The sequence below is a fragment of the Hylobates moloch genome, unplaced genomic scaffold (assembly GCF_009828535.3).
Source record: "Hylobates moloch isolate HMO894 unplaced genomic scaffold, HMol_V3 SCAFFOLD_15, whole genome shotgun sequence".
Classification (NCBI taxonomy): Eukaryota; Metazoa; Chordata; class Mammalia; order Primates; family Hylobatidae; genus Hylobates; species Hylobates moloch.
Genome location: NW_026652290.1, coordinates 61,314,254 through 61,336,709, shown reverse-complemented (window position 1 = coordinate 61,336,709; position 22,456 = coordinate 61,314,254). Strand labels below are relative to the sequence as shown.

Genomic DNA, 22,456 nt, shown 5'->3' with positions numbered 1-22,456 from the left:
TGTTAAGAACCCGTTGCATTTATGTATTGTATTTAGTAAATAATCAGGCTCATCCAAATTGTGATCTCACCACTCAACCAAGGCCATTAAAATCAAGGTTAATGCTTTAATAATCCTCTGCTATTTTTTTTCAATATGGTCAAAAGGAACCCTTTTCTATTTGCATGGCCATAATATTACTGACCTCTTCATCCTCTGAATGCACATCAAAAGGAACTGAAATCAAAGTAATTACCAGTGTTGTTCTCTCATGGTAAACATTTAACTCCTCACAGTGTCTCTTCACTGTTAAATAAATTGAATTGGATTTTTTCAGATGTAGACAGGAAAACTTGTTAAAGGTCAATAGTTTAAGGATGTTTACTCTGCAATTTTCTTTGCCAAAATTATGTCAATCTGAAAGAATTAAACTATGGTACAGCTGTAAAGAAAAGCAAAAGTACAATACTCTATACCACTTCCTTGTTTTAAAATCCAAATGGGCAATGACAGACAACACAGATGTACTTTATGCTATTAAGTGTAATTTCTTATATTTAAGCTCTCAATATCATTGTTTTAAGTCTTCTTATTTGAGAGAAATACCATGATGAAATTGCTAAGTACTTAAAAATACACATAGATTATTTCGATGTCTGATTTGCTGCATAAGTATGTTACCTATGAATTTCTAGATGAGGAAATTGAGTCACAATGAGTAACTGACATTTTCAGTTGTCACATAATACAAATCACTTATGTTATGAAATGTTAGGAAATTTCCTGTTTCCTATGAGTTTAATATTATCAGCATTCTGTCATGATGACCAAGAGGGAATGTAAAATAAACAAATTTCTTAAAATATCCTTCCAATGGACAAATAGCAGATTTGACTAAGTATTAAAAATATATATTTTAAATATTAAACCAGGAAATGAAATTAATGAGCTTTCTGAAGGGAAACAGATTACTTCTCTAATGTATAGAAATGACACGGAGTGCCAATGTTCCTATTTTCCTAAATCCAAAGGCATATTTAAATAAGCAAGTAAGTAATTCCCTTACTTAAGGTTTAAGGACCCAAATGCTAGATCTGTTTTCCTCATCTTTTCATAAGAAAAGATGACATCTTGACAGTTTCCCTCTGTTCTCAGGTAGCTACTACTCTTCATCTGAGAAGATTTTATCAAGCTATCACACCTAAGATAAAGAAACTAGTCATCCAAAATTTTATATATAATTACTTTAAATGGTTTGAGTTAATGCACACTGGTGCATTTTAAAGACCGATCAATTTTAGTAAATAAACAGTATTTCAAGTAAATCTGAAGTTAGCCATTCTAGAACTAATATCCCTTTAAGAATGCTAATACCATTTTTGTTTTGGCTAACCAAATATAATAAGTAGCACTAATTTCCAGTTTTAAAAAATCTATATTAAGGTTTTATAGAAGTTTCACAAAGCTGGCAAATGAAACTAGATGGTAGTTTATCACCACAATGAAAAACTCATTTATTTTATTCCACATTAAAAATCTTTTTTTAAGAATAAATGTTTCTGCTAAATAAAACTAAATCCTCCCATGCTACCACCACCTCATTCATAAGTAATAATCCCAAAGGGCAAAAGGTTAGGTTAAATACTACTTTGCCAAAAACACACACACATTTCAAGCTACAGAGCTAGCTTCTCAAACTCTTTGCTCTTGCTACAGATGCTCTAGGTATGGCATAAGTGTGCATCTTTTTTAAGGAAGCTGTGTATCAGCTTTGTTCCCAGTGAACAGTGAACTGTCTCAAATCCACATCACAGAGGTTGGATCAATCTTGCAAATACAAGTCACTGCTGAAAAGAGGCCTTGAACTGAAACAGCCTGGAAAATGTATTAGATACTCATCCTAGCAGAGAATATGCCTTCCCAGCAGTTAAAATGTAATGTGGCAAAACTCAAATTAAACACATCACTTAAAATAAAAATTCTGCCTTAACAGATGTGAAGCCCTTGATACAGGAAGGAAGCAAATTACCTGGAGTTAGTGAAGGGAGAGATACTAACACATGAAGGAGATTTCTTTTTGCATTTTGTCCAGTTATAGTTGGAGGAGGAGGGTTCTTCCCCCTCCTTGTTTATTACACTTTTCTATTAACCTTTGAAAGTGACTTCGTCTTTCTTTCTTTACTTGTGAAGTGGAAACCAGAGCAGCTATCCTACTCTAGAAAGATGATATGGGGTCTTAGGCGAAAATGAGAATGGTATACATACTACCACTAGCATGACAACCATTTTCAAAAGTGTAACTTGCCTCTCTCTATTTTCTGTCTTTGACATCTATAAATACTATATAAATTGCTCCAAATGTGCCATTGTTAGACAACCCCCTATAGTGAGAGTATAAAAGAAAACTTAGGATGGCCACTGTTTACAGTTAATTAAGCTTAATCCTGTAATATTTCCAGTTTTTCTGAAATCCAGAAATGTTGAAGAATAATGAGCAGAATACCAACTTATGTGATACTCTCATATACCTTAATAATTAATAATATGACTATATAAATCAAAATCTCTACCTTATAATCCAAGGCTGAGAGTTTTTCCAGTCTTTTGTTTACATCAGAAGAATCCATCTTCTTGGTAAACTGAATAAAACATAGTTTGTTTTGTGCCAAAAATGATAAGATGATAAAACTGTCTGTGAGAAGAGCTAAAACACATAATTAGATAACATCAAGTTAGAATAAAATAATGAATATTTTTCCACTGATGTTACAAAAAGCTATTTTCAAACATACATATTAATTGAAATCACTAAAGTCTCTTGAATATCATTATAGCATTTTATAAAAATATTAAAGATATTAGGAATAAACAATAATTGTCAATCTAATCATGTGTGATTTTTTTTTCCTGTGACTATTTCAATATACACTGATATTTGAGGACCACCACTGGATGAGATGTATTTAGAACCAGGGCTATAAAGGTATTTTAAAAAAACTATTTCACACCTGAATGTAGAGATGAAAACATTCCATTTTATTTGTGCTAAGAGTTTAATCCTATGTTTATATGAAAGAAACCATCTGAGGATAAAGTGGATTTATTAGGGGATACTGATCAGTGTTCTCTACCAGTCTCTTTATTTAAAAAATTTTCATCAATGAATCTTCTTTTAGGGGCATACAAGCTAGATGAAATAAAGCATATTATGACCAATATGTACATTACATAAATATTTAATAATGAAAATTAGCACAATATTACTACAGCTTTGTCACTAAAGCACACAAGTAGGTAAATAACTAATATTTGTGGATTATATAAAGGGCTATTAATGTTACATAAAATTATTGATAAAAACATGTTACAGGAATTTGAGAAATGTTTTGCATTGTTCCTAGCATAAAGAAATTATTAAATGTTTTATACATTTTCCTTTACTTTCACACCCCTGACTATACAAACAGTGACCAACAGTGGATCTACACAATTACAGGAGAATCTAGAGAACTGCCAAGAAATCACATTGTTACCATGTTCCCATGAGAGTGTATTATTTTGGGTACAAATAAAAGAAATACGTGAAAAAGGGTAACTCAGAGACACGAATTGTGCTGAAAGTCTCCTTCTAATTCTCATTGAGGAGCATCAATATAACAAAATCATCACAGCCAGTATTTTATTTGGAGTACCAACGAAGGGCTCAATTATTAGACATATGAAAATGGAACCTCTTCTACAGGGAAGCTTCCTCAGCACCTTACTCCTGTAAGGAAGGGGAAACGGCATGCTTACAATCCTACCCCCAGCTTATTACTATCAGTAATGTTGCTAATTATGGCCATCCTGCAGAGTTCTTTTCTTCAAGATGATGTGATTATGTCTGATTTATTCAGACTTAGCTAGTGAGAGAACACAGCAGACACAAGATGTCTTTATTCTCACCTCTGTCCTTTCCACTAGGACATACTTCCTTCAATTACTAAATTTAAGATACTGACCATTTTCAATCTTTCATTAAAATACAATGTTTCTCAACCTTTTTACCTTGAATAAAAGAATATAATCTTTAAAAATTCAGGAGTCAGCACAGTATAGTGAAAGGAAAATGGGCTTCGCAGCCAGAACCTGTATTCAAATCTTAGCTCAGTCACTTTCTAGCTATATGACTCTGGACATGTTCCTTAGTAGCTCAGCTTCAGTTTCCTTATGTGTAAAAACGGAAATAACTATACTTTATACAATTGTTTTCTTGTATTAAATAGGTAGGTTAGGAACCCAGCATATAGAGTCTTTTGGTTCAATAGATGTCAGTATCCTTCCTATTCAATAACTGGCTTAATATCTTCTTCTTATGTGCTTTGTACCAATTACAGACTGATTGTGATGTCACTTAATAGGACCTGATTGTCCAGTATATTAGGCATTGATCTTTACTATTTAGAAAATATAGCCCAAAATCTCTCAAAAGTTAGTATTCATAAGACTTTAGTAACAAAGAATCTTCCTATGAGAGCCAAAGCATCAATTGTTTACTGGTGGTTGTGTTGATATATTTGTGTTATTTATTCAAAGTTCATTTGGAAATGAAATATGTATTTGAAGTACCAGTTATAGAGAACTAATTTTGAAAGAATGAAAACAAAACCCTATTTTGAAAAAATGTTCACTTCTTTTAAGGAAAAAGTAAAAAACAACTCAGAATATAAGCTTAACACTTGACAAGAAGAAAAAAACTTTGATATTAAATATTAGTAGAAACTTGTATTGGTCCCAGGGGGTGTAAGTACGCTATTACAAGCAATTACTTGTTGTGTTTGCAAGTCCCCAGTGGTAATAATTAGTCTACCTGTTGACACACTATTTCTCCTGCCCCACTGTTAATGTAGGCAATTGATTTGCACATGGGGCTAATTACCATCACTGATGGTGTCTGAGATGAGCTTCCCCACCAGGCTTCTGTCAATCATCACTTTCTCCAGCTGCGGCCCAGAAAGGCTTAGAGACACCAGCACACCTGAACCAAAGAGGAGCTAAAACCAGGTAAGGGGGGAGAGGGAGAGGAAGACATGCTGTGATTTAGAATCTTTAAAAAACCTCTCTCCAAATATACAACTTATACAGATATTTTACACATGCACCTACACTATGAAATTATAAAGAATTTTCTTCACTGAAAAACAATTACTGACATTGTGAGTGAAAAGAGAAAGGTGGCTAAAGGATGCAACGCAATAAATGCATTGATTAAAGCTACATGCAGAAACCTAATTTAGGCCATGTTTATTAGAAATCTAATCTTCTAAATACTTAGAAAGCACACATGCAGAAATAACTGCGTTGTTTTGGATTCAGAAAATGTAATGTATTCTATTGTTTTGAAAAATTACTATTATAAACTAAAACATTTCTTGAGGTTTGAATAGTCATTGCTACACATTAAATATAGAAGAGATGCCACTATTACAATATAAACAGCTAATGTTATGCATTTATTTGGAAGTTAAACACTACTGACTTCTAAAAATAAAGATCTTGTCAGTCTACAATTTGAAAATACACATAAATCAAGGCAATTAAGTAAAATGTTAAATTTTTAAAATCATAAACAAATAACACGTATCAGAAACAATTTCACAAGGAGAGATAAAGGAATATAGTAGAGCATCCAGGCTTTATCAATATCAGTGTTCACAAAACCACTCAATAAAAGATGATTGGATATCACCATTATAATTTTATACTGCTCCTTTCCATTTGTGGCAGCATAATTCATTCATCTCCAAATGTTTAAAACTTCTGAAAGGACTATGCATATGCGTATGCTTGTTATCTATGAGATTATGAAATATCAACATTGGAAGAAATTGTTTCACCTTCAAGGCAACAGACTCAAAGCTGATGAATCATGGAATAACATATGGTATAAGAAGAAAAAAAACCAATTGTCAGTAAACTAATCACAAACATGCTAGCCAAATTCAAAGACAACTTTGATTTTAAACAAAACAGGGGAATCCCCCACCCACCTAGGCATCATGTCCCAGCTAGAGAGGATGATTCTGTGTTGAGACATATTTGGACATGTGTGAAAGATAAGCAGCATGAGGGACCAGGGTAATATAAAGACAGACCACCATTCCTCACTGCCTAACAGATTCCAGGCACATGATTCAGAAAAGAAACTGAAGAGTCGCTTTGCATTTACTGTTAGAACTCTTGTCCTAGTCACCAGAAAGCTTACCTTTATTTGACTTAACAGATTATTCCATTTTGCGTTAATACCTCTACAGGGGCAGAGAGTTGGGGGTAGAGTACTTAATCATCTTTATGGGTTTTGGAGACTACTAAGAGAAGGCACATTTGTTTCAAGAAATTTAAAATGCTTCACAAATAAATCTCTACTGAATTACACCCAGCCCTACCACATACCTTAATGGCAAATGGTGATATTTCCCTTTTGAAGAATCCCCCCATAGCAACACAGCATGTGATCTTAACTCCCCAAATTCTTCTCAGACAGGCAATTTTAGGGACATCTTTTATATCTACTTCTCCCCTTCCTCCTTTATTCAAAAATCTACCCTTTTCTATTTATTTTTATCTACTAAAGCTTTACACCTATACTCTTAAGCACTTCTTTTCCTAATTACTCATTGACTACCAGCTCCTTATGGATGTTGGCTTGGCCACATTTATCTTTGTAGTGCCAGGAATACAGTAGGTGCTCAACAAATGTTTGGAGAAAGAATCACAACTAACTCAATGGAACATCAGATAATTTGCAGTTACAAAAAAAAAAAAAACTTGGTCTAATTTTCATTTTCATATGACATGGATGTTCCTTCTGCAGCATCCCTTCAAGCATCTAGCCCATGCTTGAATATTGCCAGTGATCAGGAGCTCACTACTTCACAGGAAAACTATTCTACCATGGGTCAGTTGTAATCAATTTAAAGATCCTTCATTCATTTTTTTAATTCACCAAAAACTGAATGTTCATTATCTGCCAAGCACTAAATTAAATTTAAGGGCTCAAAAAGAAATCAAATATAATTCTTAAAGTAGGTTAAATAAAGTAGGTTAATAGAAAGAGGTCGAAATCAAAGCAAATAACTAATAAAGTGCTGTTAACAGTTTACCAGACCTATTATAGATGTACATAGTGGGTAGACTCAAAGGACTGAGAAGGAGGTGGTGACTCTTGAGATTGAGGCTAAGGATACAACTGACTCCCTACAACTTCAACAGTCATCCCAATTATTCTTCAGTAGCACCCACCTCAAATATTCAAGGATAATAACACAGTGGTTAAGAGCACAGACTCTGAAATCAGAATAAAATCAATATTGGCTACTTGTTACTTACTAGCTGTGTGACACCGACAGTGTAATTTAACCTCTCTGTCCCTTCATTTCCTCACCTGAAAATAAACATGATAGTATCTACTTCATAGGATGAGGATTAAATAACTTTTTTACAAAAAACATTTAGAATAATGCCTGGCACACAGTGTTTGCAATTATTATTATTATTCAACCATTAATTGTAGGATGCTGTCCATAGTCTCCAAATCACTGCTCCTGCCTCCAGGCATAGATTAGTTATTTAACCAATGTATGCATGCTCTTGGCTCCATGACACTCACCCCTTTGAATCCATATCAAAAAACAAATATCCTCACTACATTGTTAACCAACTCTGAGCACATGTGTCTTTTTAAAAACCTTGTAACCCAGGTTGGACTCAATGTTAGATGTGCGACACCCAGGTGAGTTATAATTAGTAAAAAATGCAATCTTTTGTTGCCTTTCCCATTTGCTATGATTTCACAAGGATATTATCTCCAAAATATTTGCAAGTTCCTTCAGAACTCTGGAATTTAATTTTTCCAAGTGTCTAATTTCTTTTACCTTGTTTTCTGTTCTCGCCACTGCTCTCATGAAATAACTCTCGTACCCTAACAAAAACTGCTTTTTCTATGTATAAGCGTTTGTTACAAAATTCTTTTAAAAACCCACTTTTATGAAATGAAAAAGGAAAGTACAGCCTGTGAGAGTAAGTAAATGAGGGAACTGATGCCAGAAAAGATTCAGAGGGGTGAGCGCCATGGAGCCAAAAGCATGCATACACTGGTTAGATAACTGATCTATGCAAGGAGGCAGGAGCAGTGATTTGGAGACTATGGATCCTGCCAAGTGAGGTTGGACATTCCTTCAGAATCCTTCTCAAAGAATAGGTACAGCCACTTTTTCACAAATTCACTCATTTACCCCAAAATATATATATTTAGTATATCATATGAGCCAGGCACTGTTCCAAGTGCTGAGAATTCAGCAATGAACAAAACAGACAATGCCCTTGCCCTCCCTGGCCTCATGGAGCCTGCATTCAAGTGTGGACACAGATAATAAAACAAACAGTTTTAATATAATGTACAATAGCAATAAGAACTATAGAGCAAATTTAGGAGGGTGCTACTTTAAGCAAGATGGCTAATAAAGAAATAAGCCTTTCTGAGGAAATAACATTTGAATATAGACTCAAATGAAGTAAAAGAACAAGCCACATAAATATCTGGAGAAAAGGGGTTCGAGACAGAGAGAAGAGCTAATGCAAAAACTCTGAGGTGGGAATGTGCCTAGGCTGATTGAAGAAAGCTAGGCCAGTGTGGCTGGAGGGGAGTGAGTGAAAGGGATATTCATAGAGGATGAAGTCAGAGAGGCAGTCAAGGGCCAGGCTAGGTTAGACCTTGTTGATGAGAAGTCACTGAGTTTTAAGCAGCACAGAAGTATAATATAACTTATGTTTTAAAGCAGGGGGACAGGGCAAGAGTGAAGCAAGGAGACCATCACGAGCCTATTGCAGTGGTTGAGGTGAGAGATGATGGCTTGGGACTAGAATGGTAATGCTGAAGGAAATGATAAGTGGGCAGACTTGAAATATATTTTAAAAAGTATCTACTAGCACTTGCTGAAAAATTGAATGTGGCATATGAGAGAAAGACTCAAAGATTTTTGGCCTGAGCAACAGTTTACTGTGATTGGGAATGCCAGAAGAAAAGCAAATTTAGATTATGGAGAAACAAGAGTTTGATTTTGACACGTTAAGTTTAAAGTATTTATGGACATACCAGTGGAGAGGTCTAGTACATAATCAGAAATGAGTCTGAACTTCATGGGGGACTACAGATGTATATCTGGGAGTCATCAACAATACAAAGGTAGTATTTAAAGCCATGGTACTGGACATGCTCTCCTTTCAAAAATGAGTGGAAAGACAGAAAGAGATCTAAGGTCTGAGCTCTGCGACATTCTGACCCAAAAGATCAGTTTAACCCTCTTATTGAACCTGAGTTTGGATACTTGAAAGATCAAGTATATCCACCATTTCATATTTCCAAATGTCCTATGGACTAGAGGCATCCTTGACACCAGATTTTGGAATAAGAAGGTATAAATCAATTAATAAGCTAATTAACGCATTTTTATAAAACAGCCTATGGGGAAGCATAGAGTTGCCAAGTACTGGTGCCAAAGATACTCCTGAATATTGTAAAGGAGATAACTAGAGTTAGAAAAATATAGTCAAAGAAAGAATATTCCAGCCCAGACAGGAAAGTGCTATTCTCATCTCTGCCTGTTTCCCCAAAGTGGTTAGTCCTTAAGACCTCCAAAACGGAAAGGTTCTATGCAAGATTTGGTAGGACAAAAAGGAAAAAGAGCACCAAGACAGTGTCCTATTCCATTGCAAGGGGTTGGAGGGAGGATTCTGGTAGCTCAGAAAATAAAAAAGAGCAGGCAAGGTGGTAAAGGGAGGCATCTCTGAAGCAGATCTGAACTGAAAAGTCCCTCAGGATGAACCAACGAGAAGGCCAGTGGGATCTCCCAACACTGTCCCAATTTGAATGTTGTTTAAATGTTGTGCAGGAGATAACTGAGGCAAATAGAAACCGAAACTCTTCTTTTTCTTTGACACCCCTCCAGACAAAAAGTACCTTCCTTATTATTCCTGCTCTGACCATGTCTCTTTATGTTGCCTTTCTCATTTGCTCCTTTTCATTTTCTTCAAATAAGCTCATACTGGAAAGGTAAGCTTTCTCTTTAAGAAACTCAGAAATGATTTTCACAATCCCCAGATGGCTCTTCAAATTAGCTTCTCTTAAACTTCAAGTCTACAGTACTTAGATTGAGGATTAAATTGGAAGTGAAATGGTACTTTGAGGAGAATGAGAAAATTTTATCAGATGACATCATTAATTGAAACAAAACATAAATAACATCTGAGTTTTGTTCATTCAGTAGGTTAAAAAAAAAAAAACATGTGAGTGCCTCCTACAAGTCAGGAGACAAAAGTGAATATAGTTAAGGATTAAAAAAAATTAGTTTATTTACTACAGAGAATTGACTTAAGGAGAAAAAACAAAAGAACAAGAAATAAACAGGTATTTTTCTGGATAGAGAAGTGAGGTTCCTCACTGGGGTCTCCCAGTGGGATTTCCCAAAGATTTGTACAGTGTTATTCAATATATGGAATACATACGTACCTAGAAATCTGCCTGCAAAGTCTATTTCAATTTAATAAACCTAATTTTCTCACTTATTCTCATTATAAAACAAATGATGCCATATTTCAATCCTTAATGTAACTTTAAAATCCTGCTAATTATATTTGCTTAAAAGAAAAGTGATCATTCCTAGAAAGTATTTATAAACATGGTCAAATTTGGTAGGACAAAAAAGAAAAAGAGCACCAAGATAGTGTCCTATTCCACTGCAAGGGGTTGGAGGGAGGTTTCTGGTAGCTCAGAAAATAAAAAAGAGCAGGCAAGGTGGTAAAGGGAGGCATCTCAAAATAAAACAAGGTCCGATTTTGTATTTGTCAGTAGTTTTAAAGATCTAAAGAGTTAAAAGCAGTGGTGAGAAGTAAAGAGAAAGGCAAATCAGATAACACTTTTTTTGTATAATATTTTATAATTTACAGAAGACTTTTATATGCACCATAATGCATGTAAAATGCCAGTATAACTGATACAAAATAAGTATGCAAGTTTTAAAAACAATAGTAATAAGGTTAATCTCATGCTCATACTAATTCCCAATCAGAAAGGTAAAGCAATTAATCAAAGGTCTCATAATTAGTGGGAAAGTAGAGACCAAGACAGGTCTATTAATGACAAATCCTAAATACTCCTTCACCACTGTTTAGGAACTAATATCCTTAACTCTCACTTCTCAGTTGACTTCCATGCAATATCCCATATGATTTTTCTCTCTCCATCTCTTTACTTCACTCAAACCAGTCTCCCTCTAAACCAGCGGTCCCCAGCGCCCAAGCCACTGACCAGTACCCATTTGTGGCCTGATAGGAACCGGGCCACACAGCGGGAAGTAAGCGGTGAGTGGGCAAGCATTAGCTCCTGAGCTGTACCCCCTGTCAGATCAGCTGCAGCATTACATTCTCATAGGAGGTAAACCCTATTGAGAACTGTGCATGTGTTCTCAACTGGGGATGATTTTGGCCACCAGGAGACATGACATCTGGCAACGTCTGGAGACACTGCAGCTGTCACCACCTTTATATATTAGCCATCTTCACAGAGCCTCTCTTTAAAAGAGTGCTTGTAAATGAGTTGCTGTGGAGGCAAAGATGTTTTCCATGTCCTCATTAGGCAGATTTGCAAACTTCTCAAATTTTAATCAATCCTTTTCTCACATAAAGAAAGGGTAATGTGATAAGCTATCCTCTCTCATGTACGACAGCCTGGTCAGATATCTCAAATGGAGTGGTGGGCAGTGCACAGTCCAGATCAGCAGTCCACAGGAAACCCACCCTGTGTGTCTCTAACCATGTTCAGGGCTATCACTTTGATGACTAATGCTACTTTTCAAGATTGAAAGTGCCCACGGTAAGTAATCGAGCTACCTTAGCTTGAAAGAAATATCTTGTTAGAACACCTCCTTGCCTTTGTTCTCATTCTCTGCTCACCAATCAGCCTTCTTATCTATACTTCAGTCTCTTGAATAACTCATCCATGAGGTTATGCCCCTAGGAAATGAGCAATGTCTATGATGCCAAATATATCTCACATAGTAAATTAATAAATTGCCATTCCAGTTAATAAATCAGTCACTTCTGAATTTGGCTATTGTTAATGTTGTTAGTTCAAGAAAATAAATGGAGATAACATAAAAGATGGGTAAGTTTAATTAATCAGAAATTTTTTTCCCAACTGCATGATACCTTGTTGAAGGTGGGGGGGAGGCATTTTTAAAAGTTACAGACCTACAAAAGTAGCATCATTCCGTTTTACTAGGAAAAAAACAAGAGTAGTATGGGTATATATACGCATAAAGAAATTGTAGAAACACAAGAAAATATCTGAAAAATAAAACCAAAGCTGTTGATAGCAGGCATCTCACAGATAAAATTGGAACCCAGAGGGCACAAACTTCAACTTCTTGCCTTATAAAATTTTTAAAAATTGATATTAGGGATGATTTTTTAAAACTTTTGTGTGTTATTCAGTATTTTTCTATAAAAATTTTCAAAACAAGGAAATGCTTAAAATATCTGACCACAAATATATTTCTTATTTTATGGTTTTAAAGAGATGCTAGAAATGTGTTTCTCAAAAGTCAGAATACTGAAAATGCAGTTATTTGATCCTCACTAAAAGGATCAAATAAACTGAAATGAGTCCCTCATCTCTGCTATTCAACTTATTAAAAAATTTTAAGACCATTTTGTTCTTATTACATTGCCTTGATTACTCATCTATGTCCAATTTCCATATTTACTAAAAAGATTGCCATTAATAATTGTAAAGTAGGGTATATCCAAATTATGGATTACTATGTATCTAGTAAAAATAGGGAGATAGATATAGATCATTGACAGATGTGTCATATATTGTTATGTAAAGAAAGAGAAAAATATGTATAGAGTGATTCCATTATTTTTAAATATGTGTATACATACACATACACAGATGAGTGTTTGAAAAAAGATATAAGCCAAATTGCTGAACACAGTTACTACTAGAGAAGGGAATGAGTTTGGGGTAGGTATATAGTTTTTACTATATATCTATTTGTATACTATGCCATTTTATGATTACCAGAAATCATTTTATTATTTTAAATTTAGAAACATTAAAAGAGGGAATAAAGATCTCCACTAACTCTCTTTTCAGTTCATTTGGTATGAGATCGCCCTTTTTAATCTCTTACCTTTAGCTAACAAACTTCGAATTCATCAGTAAATTCTGCTGATACTCTTTGTTCCATTTATCTCAGATCTACCACTTTTAATATACTTCCTTGTCCATTCTCTTTTACTAGGACCACACTCAATGGTTGCCCTTTACAACTTCCAGTTCTCCTCCATAATCCATACTAATGTAGCGTAAATGAAAAAAGAAAAATGAAAAAAGACCATTTCTCAAAGCAGAGTCCATGAAATAATAATCTTTGAATAATGTTTCAAAAAAGTAAGCTTGGCAACTTTTCATATAATAGGCCCCTCTCAAAGACTTAGAACCATGCTACCTGAGTTAATTTAAACACACACACACACACACACACACACACACACATCTTTAATATGCAATGAGATATGCTTCCTAATTTATCAGCATAGAGTATTATGGTGAGTTTAAGCACAGCAGAAATCTCTTAGGGTGAGTTTGTTAAATTGTTACCATTATGTTTTGTCTAGTTAGAAATATGAAACCCCAAAATCTTTGAGAATAAAAATGATCACTGAAAGCAAATGTTGTATATATACTCAATGGAATACTATTCAGCCTTTAAAAAGGGAAATTCTGTCATTTGTGACAACATGGATGAACCTGTGGGACATTATGCTAAGGGAAATAAGCTAGGCACAGAAAGACAAATACTGCATGATCTCACTTATATGTGGAATCTAAAAAAGTAAAACTCATAGCACTAGAGAGTATGACAGTAGTTGCCATGCTAGGGGTAGGGGAAATGGGGAGATACCGGTCAAAATTGAAATTGAGGCAATAATTAATAGCTTGCCAACCAAAAACAGTCCAGGACCACACGGATTCACAGCCGAATTCTACCAGAGATACAAGGAGGAGCTGGTACCATTCCTTCAGAAACTATTCCAATCAATAGAAAAAGAGGGAATCCTCCCTAACTCATTTTATGAGGCCAGCATCATCCTGATACCAAAGCCTGGCAGAGACACAACAAAAAACAGAATTTTAGACCAATATCCCTGACGAACATCGATGCAAAAATCCTCAATAAAATACTGGCTAACCGAATCCAGCAGCACATCAAAAAGCTTATCCACCATGATCAAGTGGGCTTCATCCCTGGGATGCAAGGCTGGTTCAACATATGCAAATCAATAAACGTAATCCAGCATATAAACTGAACCAAAGACAAAAACCATATGATTATCTCAATAGATGCAGAAAAGGCCTTTGACAAAATTCAACAACACTTCATGCTAAAAACTCTCAATAAATTAGGTATTGATGGGACGTATCTCAAAGTAATAAGAGCTATCTATGACAAACCCACAGCCAATATCATACTGAATGGGCAAAAACTGGAAGCATTCCCTTTGAAAATGGGCACAAGACAGGGATGCCCTCTCTCACCAATCCTATTCAACATAGTGTTGGAAGTTCTGGCCAGGGCAGTCAGGCAGGAGAAGGAAATAAAGGGTATTCAATTAGGAAAAGAGGAAGTCAAATTGTCCCTGTTTGCAGATGACATGATTGTATATCTAGAAAACCCCATCGTCTCAGCCTAAAATTTCCTTAAGCTGATAAGCAACTTCAGCAAAGTCTCAGGATACAAAATCAATGTGCAAAAATCACAAGCATTCTTACACACCTATAACAGACAAACAGAGAGCCAAATCATGAGTGAACTCCCATTCACAATTGCTTCAAAGAGAATAAAATACCTAGGAATCCAACTTACAAGGGACGTGAAGGACCTCTTCAAGGAGAACTACAAACCACTGCTCAATGAAATAAAAGAGGATACAAACAAATGGAAGAACGTTCCATGCTCATGAGTAGGAAGAATCAATATTGTGAAAGTGGCCACACTGCCAAGGTAATTTATAGATTCAATGCCATCCCCATCAAGCTACCATTGACTTTCTTCAAGGATTGGAAAAAACTACTTTAAAGTTCATATGGAACCAAAAAAGAGCCTGCATTGCCAAATCCATCTTAAACCATAAGAACAAAGCTGGAGGCATCATGCTACCTGACTTCAAACTACACTACAAGGCTACAGCAACCAAAACAGCATGGTACTGGTACCAAAACAGAGATATAGACCAATGCAACAGAACAGAGCCCTCAGAAATAATGCCGCCTATCTACAGCCAACTGATCTTTGACAAACCTGACAAAAACAAGAAATGGGAAAAGCATTCCCTATTTAACAAATGGTGCTGGGAAAACTGGCTAGCCATATGTAGAAAGCTGAAACTAGATCCCTTCCTTACACCTATATGAAAATTAATTCAAGATGGATTAAAGACTTAAATGTTAGACCTGAAACCATAAAAACCTTAGAAGAAAACCTAGGCAATACCATTCAGGACATAGGCATGGGCAAGGACTTCATGTCTAAAACACCAAAAGCAATGGCAACAAAAGCCAAAATTGACAAATGGGATCTAATTAAACTAAAGAGCTTCTGCACAGCAAAAGAAACTACTATCAGAGTGAACAGGCAACCAACAGAATGGGAGAAAATTTTTGCAATCTACTCATCTGACAAAGGGCTAATATCCAGAATCTACAATGAACTCAAACAAATTTACAAGAATAAAACAAACAACCCCATCAAAAAGTGGGCGAAGGACATGAACAGACACTTCTCAAAAGAAGACATTTATGCAGCCAAAAAACACATGAAAAAATGCTCATCATCACTGGCCATCAGAGAAATGCAAATCAAAACCACAATGAGATACCATCTCACACCAGTTAGAATGGCGATCATTAAAAAGTCAGGAAACAACAGGTGCTGGAGAGGATGTGGAGAAATAGGAACACTTTTACACTGTTGGTGGGACTGTAAACTAGTTCAACCGTTGTGGAAGACAGTGTGGCGACTCCTCAGGGATCTAGAACTAGAAATACCATTTGATCCAGCCATCCCAATACTGGGTATATACCCAAAGGAATATAAATCATGCTGCTATAAAAACACATGCACACATATGTTTATTGCAGCACTATTCACAATAGGAAAGACTTGGAACCAAGCCAAATGTTCAACAATGATAGACTGGATTAAGAAAATGTGGCATATATACACCATGGAATACTATGCAGCCATAAAAAAGGATGAGTTCATGTCCTTTGTAGGGACATGGATGAAGCTGGAAACCATCATTCTCAGCAAACTATCGCAAGGACAAAAAACCAAACACTGCATGTTCTCACTCATAGGTGGGAATTGAACAATGAGAACACTTGGACACAGGAAAGGGAACATCACACACCAGGGCCTGTTGTGGGGTGGGGGGAGCGGGGAGGGATAGCATTAGGAGATATACCTAATGTAAATGACGAGTTAATGGGTGCAGCACACCAACATGGCACATGTATACATATGTAACAAACCTGCACGTTGTGCACATGTACCCTAGAACTTAAAGTATAATAAAAATATATATATATTTAAAAAAAGAAAGAAAATGTGGCACATATACACCATGGAATACTATGTAGCCATAAAAAAGGAGGAGTTCATGTCTTTTCCAGGGACATGGATGAAGCTGGAAACCATCATTCTCAGAACTATCACAAGAATGGAAAACCAAACACCACATGTTCTCACTCATAAGTGGGAGTTGAACAATGAACATATGGACACAGGGTGGGCAACATCCCACACTGAGCCCTGTTGCGGGGTGGGGGACTGAGGGAGGGATAGCATTGGGAGAAATACCTAATGTAAATGATGAGTTGATGGGTGCAGCAAACCAACATGGCACAGGTATATCTGTGTAACAAACCTGCACGTTGTACACATGTACCCCAGAACTTAAAGTATAATAATAAAAAAATTTAAAAATAAAGAATGAGCAAAGTCTCTGATAAATAGGATACCATAAAGCAACCAAATACAGGAGTTATCAGTATTCCTCAAGGTGTGGAGACAATGAGAAAGTTCAAAAACTTACTTAAAATAATAGATGAAAACTTCCCAAGTCTAGCAAGAGATTTAGACATCCAGACACTGGCGATCCAGTGACCCCAATCAGATTCAATGCAAAAAGGTCTTCTCCACAGCACATTATAGGCAAACTGTCTAAAGTCATTAACGAAGAGAAAATTCTAAAAACAGCAACAGAAAATAATCTAGTCATAAAAGAGTCCCTATCAGACTAACAGCAAACTTCTCAGCAGAAACCTCACGGGCCAGGAGAGAATGAAAAAATATAGTCAAATTGCTGAAAGAAAAACAACACCACCCAAAGATACTATCAAAATTACCCTTCATAAATGAGAAAGAAATACTTTCCCAGACAAGCAAATGCTGAAGCAATTCATCACTACTAGACCTGCCTTACAAGAAAGGCTCAAGGGAGTCCTAAACCTGGAAGTGAAAGAATGATAATTCCCATCATCAAAACACATGAAAATATAAAAATCACTGGTAATATAAACACACAAATGAGAAAGAGGAAAGACTCAAATGGTACCACCACAGAAAAACAGCAATCCACAAAGACAGTCAGTAAGGAAAAAAACAAAGGAACAAAGACTATACAAAGCAACCCAAAGACAATTAACAATATTACAGGAACAAAACCTCACATACCAGCAATAAACCTGAATGTAAACAGATTAGATTCTCCACTTAAAAAGATATAGACTGTTTGAACAGATTTTTAAAAACCATGATCCAACAATATTCTGCCTGTAAGAAATGTACTTTACTTATAAAGATACACACACACACACACACACACACACACAGAAAGTAAAGGGATGGAAAAAGATATTCCATGCAAATGGAAAACAAAACACACCAGGAGTAGTTACATTTATATCAGATAAAACAGACTTTAATTCAAAAACAGTAAAAAAATAAAAATAAAAACAAAGGTCATTATACAATGATAAAGGGATCAATCGAGCAAGAGGATATAACAATTCTAAATATATATGCAACCAACACTAGTGCACCCAGATTCATAAAGCAAATATTGCCAGATCTAAAGAAAGAGACAGACTCCAACACAATAATAGTAGGAAGCCTCAACAGTTCACTCTCAGCATTAGCCAGGTCATCTAGACAGAAAACCAACAAAGAAATATTGGACTTAAACCAGACTTTAGACCACACCTAACAGACATTTACAGAACATTTTATCCAAAATCTGCAGAATACACATTCTTCTCATCAGTACATGGAACAGTCTCCAGGATTAGACATGTTAGGCCACAAAAAAAGTCTCAACAAAATTTTAAAAATGGAAATCATATCACATATCTTCTCAGACAGTGAAATAAAATGAGGAATCACTACCAAGAGAAACACTAAAGAGCATACAAATACATGGAAATTAAATAACATACTCCTAAATAACCATTGGATCAATAAAGAAATTAAGATGGAAATTGAAAAATATATCAAAATAAATGCAAATGGAGGCAAGGCGAGGTGGCTCACGCTGTAATCTCAGCACTTTGGGAGGGCAAGGCAGGTAGATCACTTGAGGTCAGGAATTCAAGACCAGCCTGACCAACATGGTGAAACCCCATCTCATCTCTACTAAAAATACAAAAATTAGCCAGGCATGGTGGTGCATGCTTGTAATCCCAGCTACTTGGGAGGCTGAGATGGGAGGATCACTTGAACCCGGGAGGCAGTGGTTGCAGTGAGCCAAGATTGTGCCACTGCACTCCAGCCTGGGCAACAGAGTGAGTGAGATTCTGTCTAAAATAAATAAATAATAAATAAATAAATGCAAATGGAAACACAATATACCCAAACCTGTGCTGTGTTTTTGGGACACAGTGAAAGCAGTGCTAAGAGGGAAGCTTGTAGCAATAAACACCTGCATCAAAAAAAAAAAAAAACAGAAAGATTTCAAATAAACAATCTAATGGTAGACCTCAAGGAACAAGAAAAGCAAGAACAAATCAAATCCCAAATTAGCAGAAAGAATAATAAAGATCAGAGCAAAACTAAACAAAATATACTAAAAAAAATTATAAAGGATAAATGAAATGAAAAGTTGGTTCTCCAGGCCAGGCATGGTGGCTCACTCTTGTAATCCCAGCACTTTGGGAGGCTGAGGCAGGCGAATCACTTGATGCGAGGAGTTTAAGACCAGCCTGGGCAACGTGGCAAAACCCTGTCTGTACTACAAATACAAAAACTTGCCGAGCTTGGTGGCACATGCCTGTAATCCCAGCTAGTAGGGAGGCTGAGGCATGAGAATCACTTAAACCTGGGAGGTGGAGGTTGCAGTGAGCCGAGGTTGCTCCACTGCACTCCAGCCTGGGTGACAGAGTAAGACTCTATCTCAAAAAAAAAAAGAAAGAAAAGTTGGTTCTTCAAAAAGACAAACAAAATTGATAAACTACTTGCTACAATAACCAAGAACAAAAGAGAAGACCCAAATAAAATCATAAGTGAAAAAGGAAACATTGCAACTGATGCCACAGAAATATAAAATATCATCAGGGACTAATAGGTACAATTACATGCTAACAAACTAAAAAATCTAGAGGAAATGGATAAATTGCTGAATGCATACAACCCTGAATCAGGAAGAAATAGAAAACCTGAGCATACCAATAACAAGACTGAGTCAGTATAAAAAGTCTCTCTACAAAGAAAAGCCAAGGACCAGATGGATTCCCTGCAGAATTCTACCACATGTATAAAGAAGAACTAAACCTCCTCAAACTATTGAAGAGGAATGAATTCACCCTAACTCATTCTATAAGTCCAGCATTACCATGATACCGAAACCAGACAAGGATACAACAAAAAAGTAAAACTGCAGGCCAATATCCCTAAATAAAAATAGATGCAAAAATCATCAACTAAATACTAACAAACCAAATCTAACAGCACATCAAATGATAATATATCATGATCAAGAAAAATATAACCCAGGGGTGCAACGATGGTCCAACACATGCACATCAATAAACATGATACATCACATCAACAGAATGAAAGACAAAAATTATATGATCATCTCAAAAGATGCAGAAAATGCATGTAATAAAATTCAACACTCCTTCATGATAAAAACTCTCAACAAACTAGGCATAGAAAGACCATCCATCATACTGAATAAGGAAAGGTTGAAAGCTTTTACTCTAAAAACTGGAATACGGTGGTTCACACCTGTAACCCGGCACTTTGGGAGGCCAAGGCAGGCAGATCATGAGGTCAAGAGATCAAGACCATCTTGGCCAACATGGTGAAACCCCATCTCTACTAAAAATACAAAAATTAGCTGGGTGTGGTGGTGTGCACCTGTAGTCCCAGCTGCTTGGGAGGCTGAGGCAGGAGAATTGCTTGAACCCAGGAGGCCAAGGTTGCAGTAAGCCGAGATCACACCACCACACTCCAGCCTGGTGACAGTGTGAGACTCCGTCTCAAAAAAAAAAAAAAAAAAAACTGGAATAAGACAAGAATGCCCACTTTCACCATTCCTAATCGACACAGTACTAGAAGTCCCAGACAGAGCAGTCAGGCAAGAAAAAAAATAAAATTAAGGCATTCGAATTGGAAAACAGAATTTCAAACTGTCCCTCTTTGCAGATGACATGATTTTATATCTAGAAAAACCAAAAGACTCCACTAGAAAACTCTTAGAACTGATAAGCAAATTCAGTTGCAGGATACAAAAATCAACATATAAAAATCAGTAGTACACTGATCAGCATACATGTAAAAATCAGTATACAACAATAATGAACTAGCCGAGAAAGAAATCAAGAAGACAATCTCATTTACAGTAACTACAAAAAATAAAATACTTAGGAATAAATTTAACCAATTTAGTGAAAGATCTCTACAAGAAAAACTATAAAACACTGACGAAAGAAATTGAAGAGGACACAAACAAGTGAAAAGAAAACACCATGCTCATGGATTAAAAAAATTAACATAGTTAAAATGACCATACTACCCAAAGCAATCTACAGTTTGAATATAATACCAATGCCACTTTTCACAGACATAGAAAAAATAATCCTAAAATTTGTATGGAACCAAAAAAGAACCCAAATAGCCAAAGCAATCCTGACCAAAAAGAACAAAGCTGGAGGCATCACACTACATGACTTCAAAACATATTACAAGGATATAGAAACCAAAACAGCATGATATTCATATAACAACAGACACATAGATCAATGGAACAGACTAGAGACACAGAGCTAAATCTACATATTTACAGCCAACTGATCTTCTCCATAGCCCTCAAGAACATACACTGGGGAAAGAAACCCTCTTCAATAAATGATAACCACTTATTCTTCTATATGTAGAAGAATGAAACTGGACCCCTATCTCTCACAATATACAGAAGTCAACTCAAGATGGATTAAACTCAAAAGTATAAAACTACCAGAAATAGTAGTAGTTCTAGGGAAAACTCTTCAGGACATTGGTTTAGGCAAAGATTTTATGGCTAAGACCTCAAAAGCACAGGCAACAAAAACAAAAATAGACAAATGAGAGTATATTAAATTTAAATGCTTCTACACAGCAAAAGAAACAATCAACAGAGTAAAGAAACAACCTCTTGTATGGGAGAAAATGTTTGCAAATTACTCATCCAATAGGGGACTAATATCCAACATATACAAGGAATTCAGACATCTCAACAGTTAAAAAAAAACTCATTTAAAAAAATGAGCAAAGTACATGAATAGATATTTCTCAAAAGACACACGTATAGACAACAGGTATATGACTAACACCACAATGTGATTTCATCTCACCCCTGTTAGAATGGCTATTATTTAAAAGACAAAAAATAACATGCTGGCAAGAAAGCAAAGGGAACTCTTATATACTGTTGGTTGGAATGTAAATTAGTACAACCACTATGGAAAATAGTATGGAGATTTATCAAAAACCAAAAGGAGGCCTGGCATGGTGGCTCACGCCTATAATCCCAGCACTTTGGGAGGCTGAGGCAGGCGGATCACTGGAGGTCAGGAGTTTGAGAACAGCTTGGCCAACATGGTTGAAACCCTGTGTCTACTAAAAATGTAAAAAAATTAGCCAGAAGTGGTGGCAAGTGCCTGTAGTCCCAGCTACTCAGGAGGCTGAGGCAAGAGAATGGCTTGAACTTGGGAGGGGGAGATTGCAGTGAGGTGAGATTGCGCCACTGTACTCCAGCCTGAGCAACAGAGTGAGATTCTGTCTCAAAAAAAGAAGAAAAACAAAACAAAAGGAGATCTACCATACAATCCAGA

The 22,456-nt window shown here is 35.9% G+C and overlaps 1 protein-coding gene across 2 annotated transcripts in view; it reads right to left on the bottom strand.

Annotated features, from left to right (window-relative positions):
* WDPCP (WD repeat containing planar cell polarity effector) overlaps positions 1-22,456 on the bottom strand; it is a 496,574-nt gene that overhangs the window by 342,310 nt on the left and 131,808 nt on the right. For both annotated transcript variants that reach the window (XM_032178078.2, XM_032178079.2), the window contains exons 7-8: positions 4,898-5,012; positions 2,550-2,683 (exon numbers count right to left, since the gene is read on the bottom strand). In XM_032178078.2, the coding sequence (XP_032033969.1) occupies positions 2,550-2,683; positions 4,898-5,012 (249 nt within the window). The remainder of the gene's footprint in view (positions 1-2,549; positions 2,684-4,897; positions 5,013-22,456) is intronic.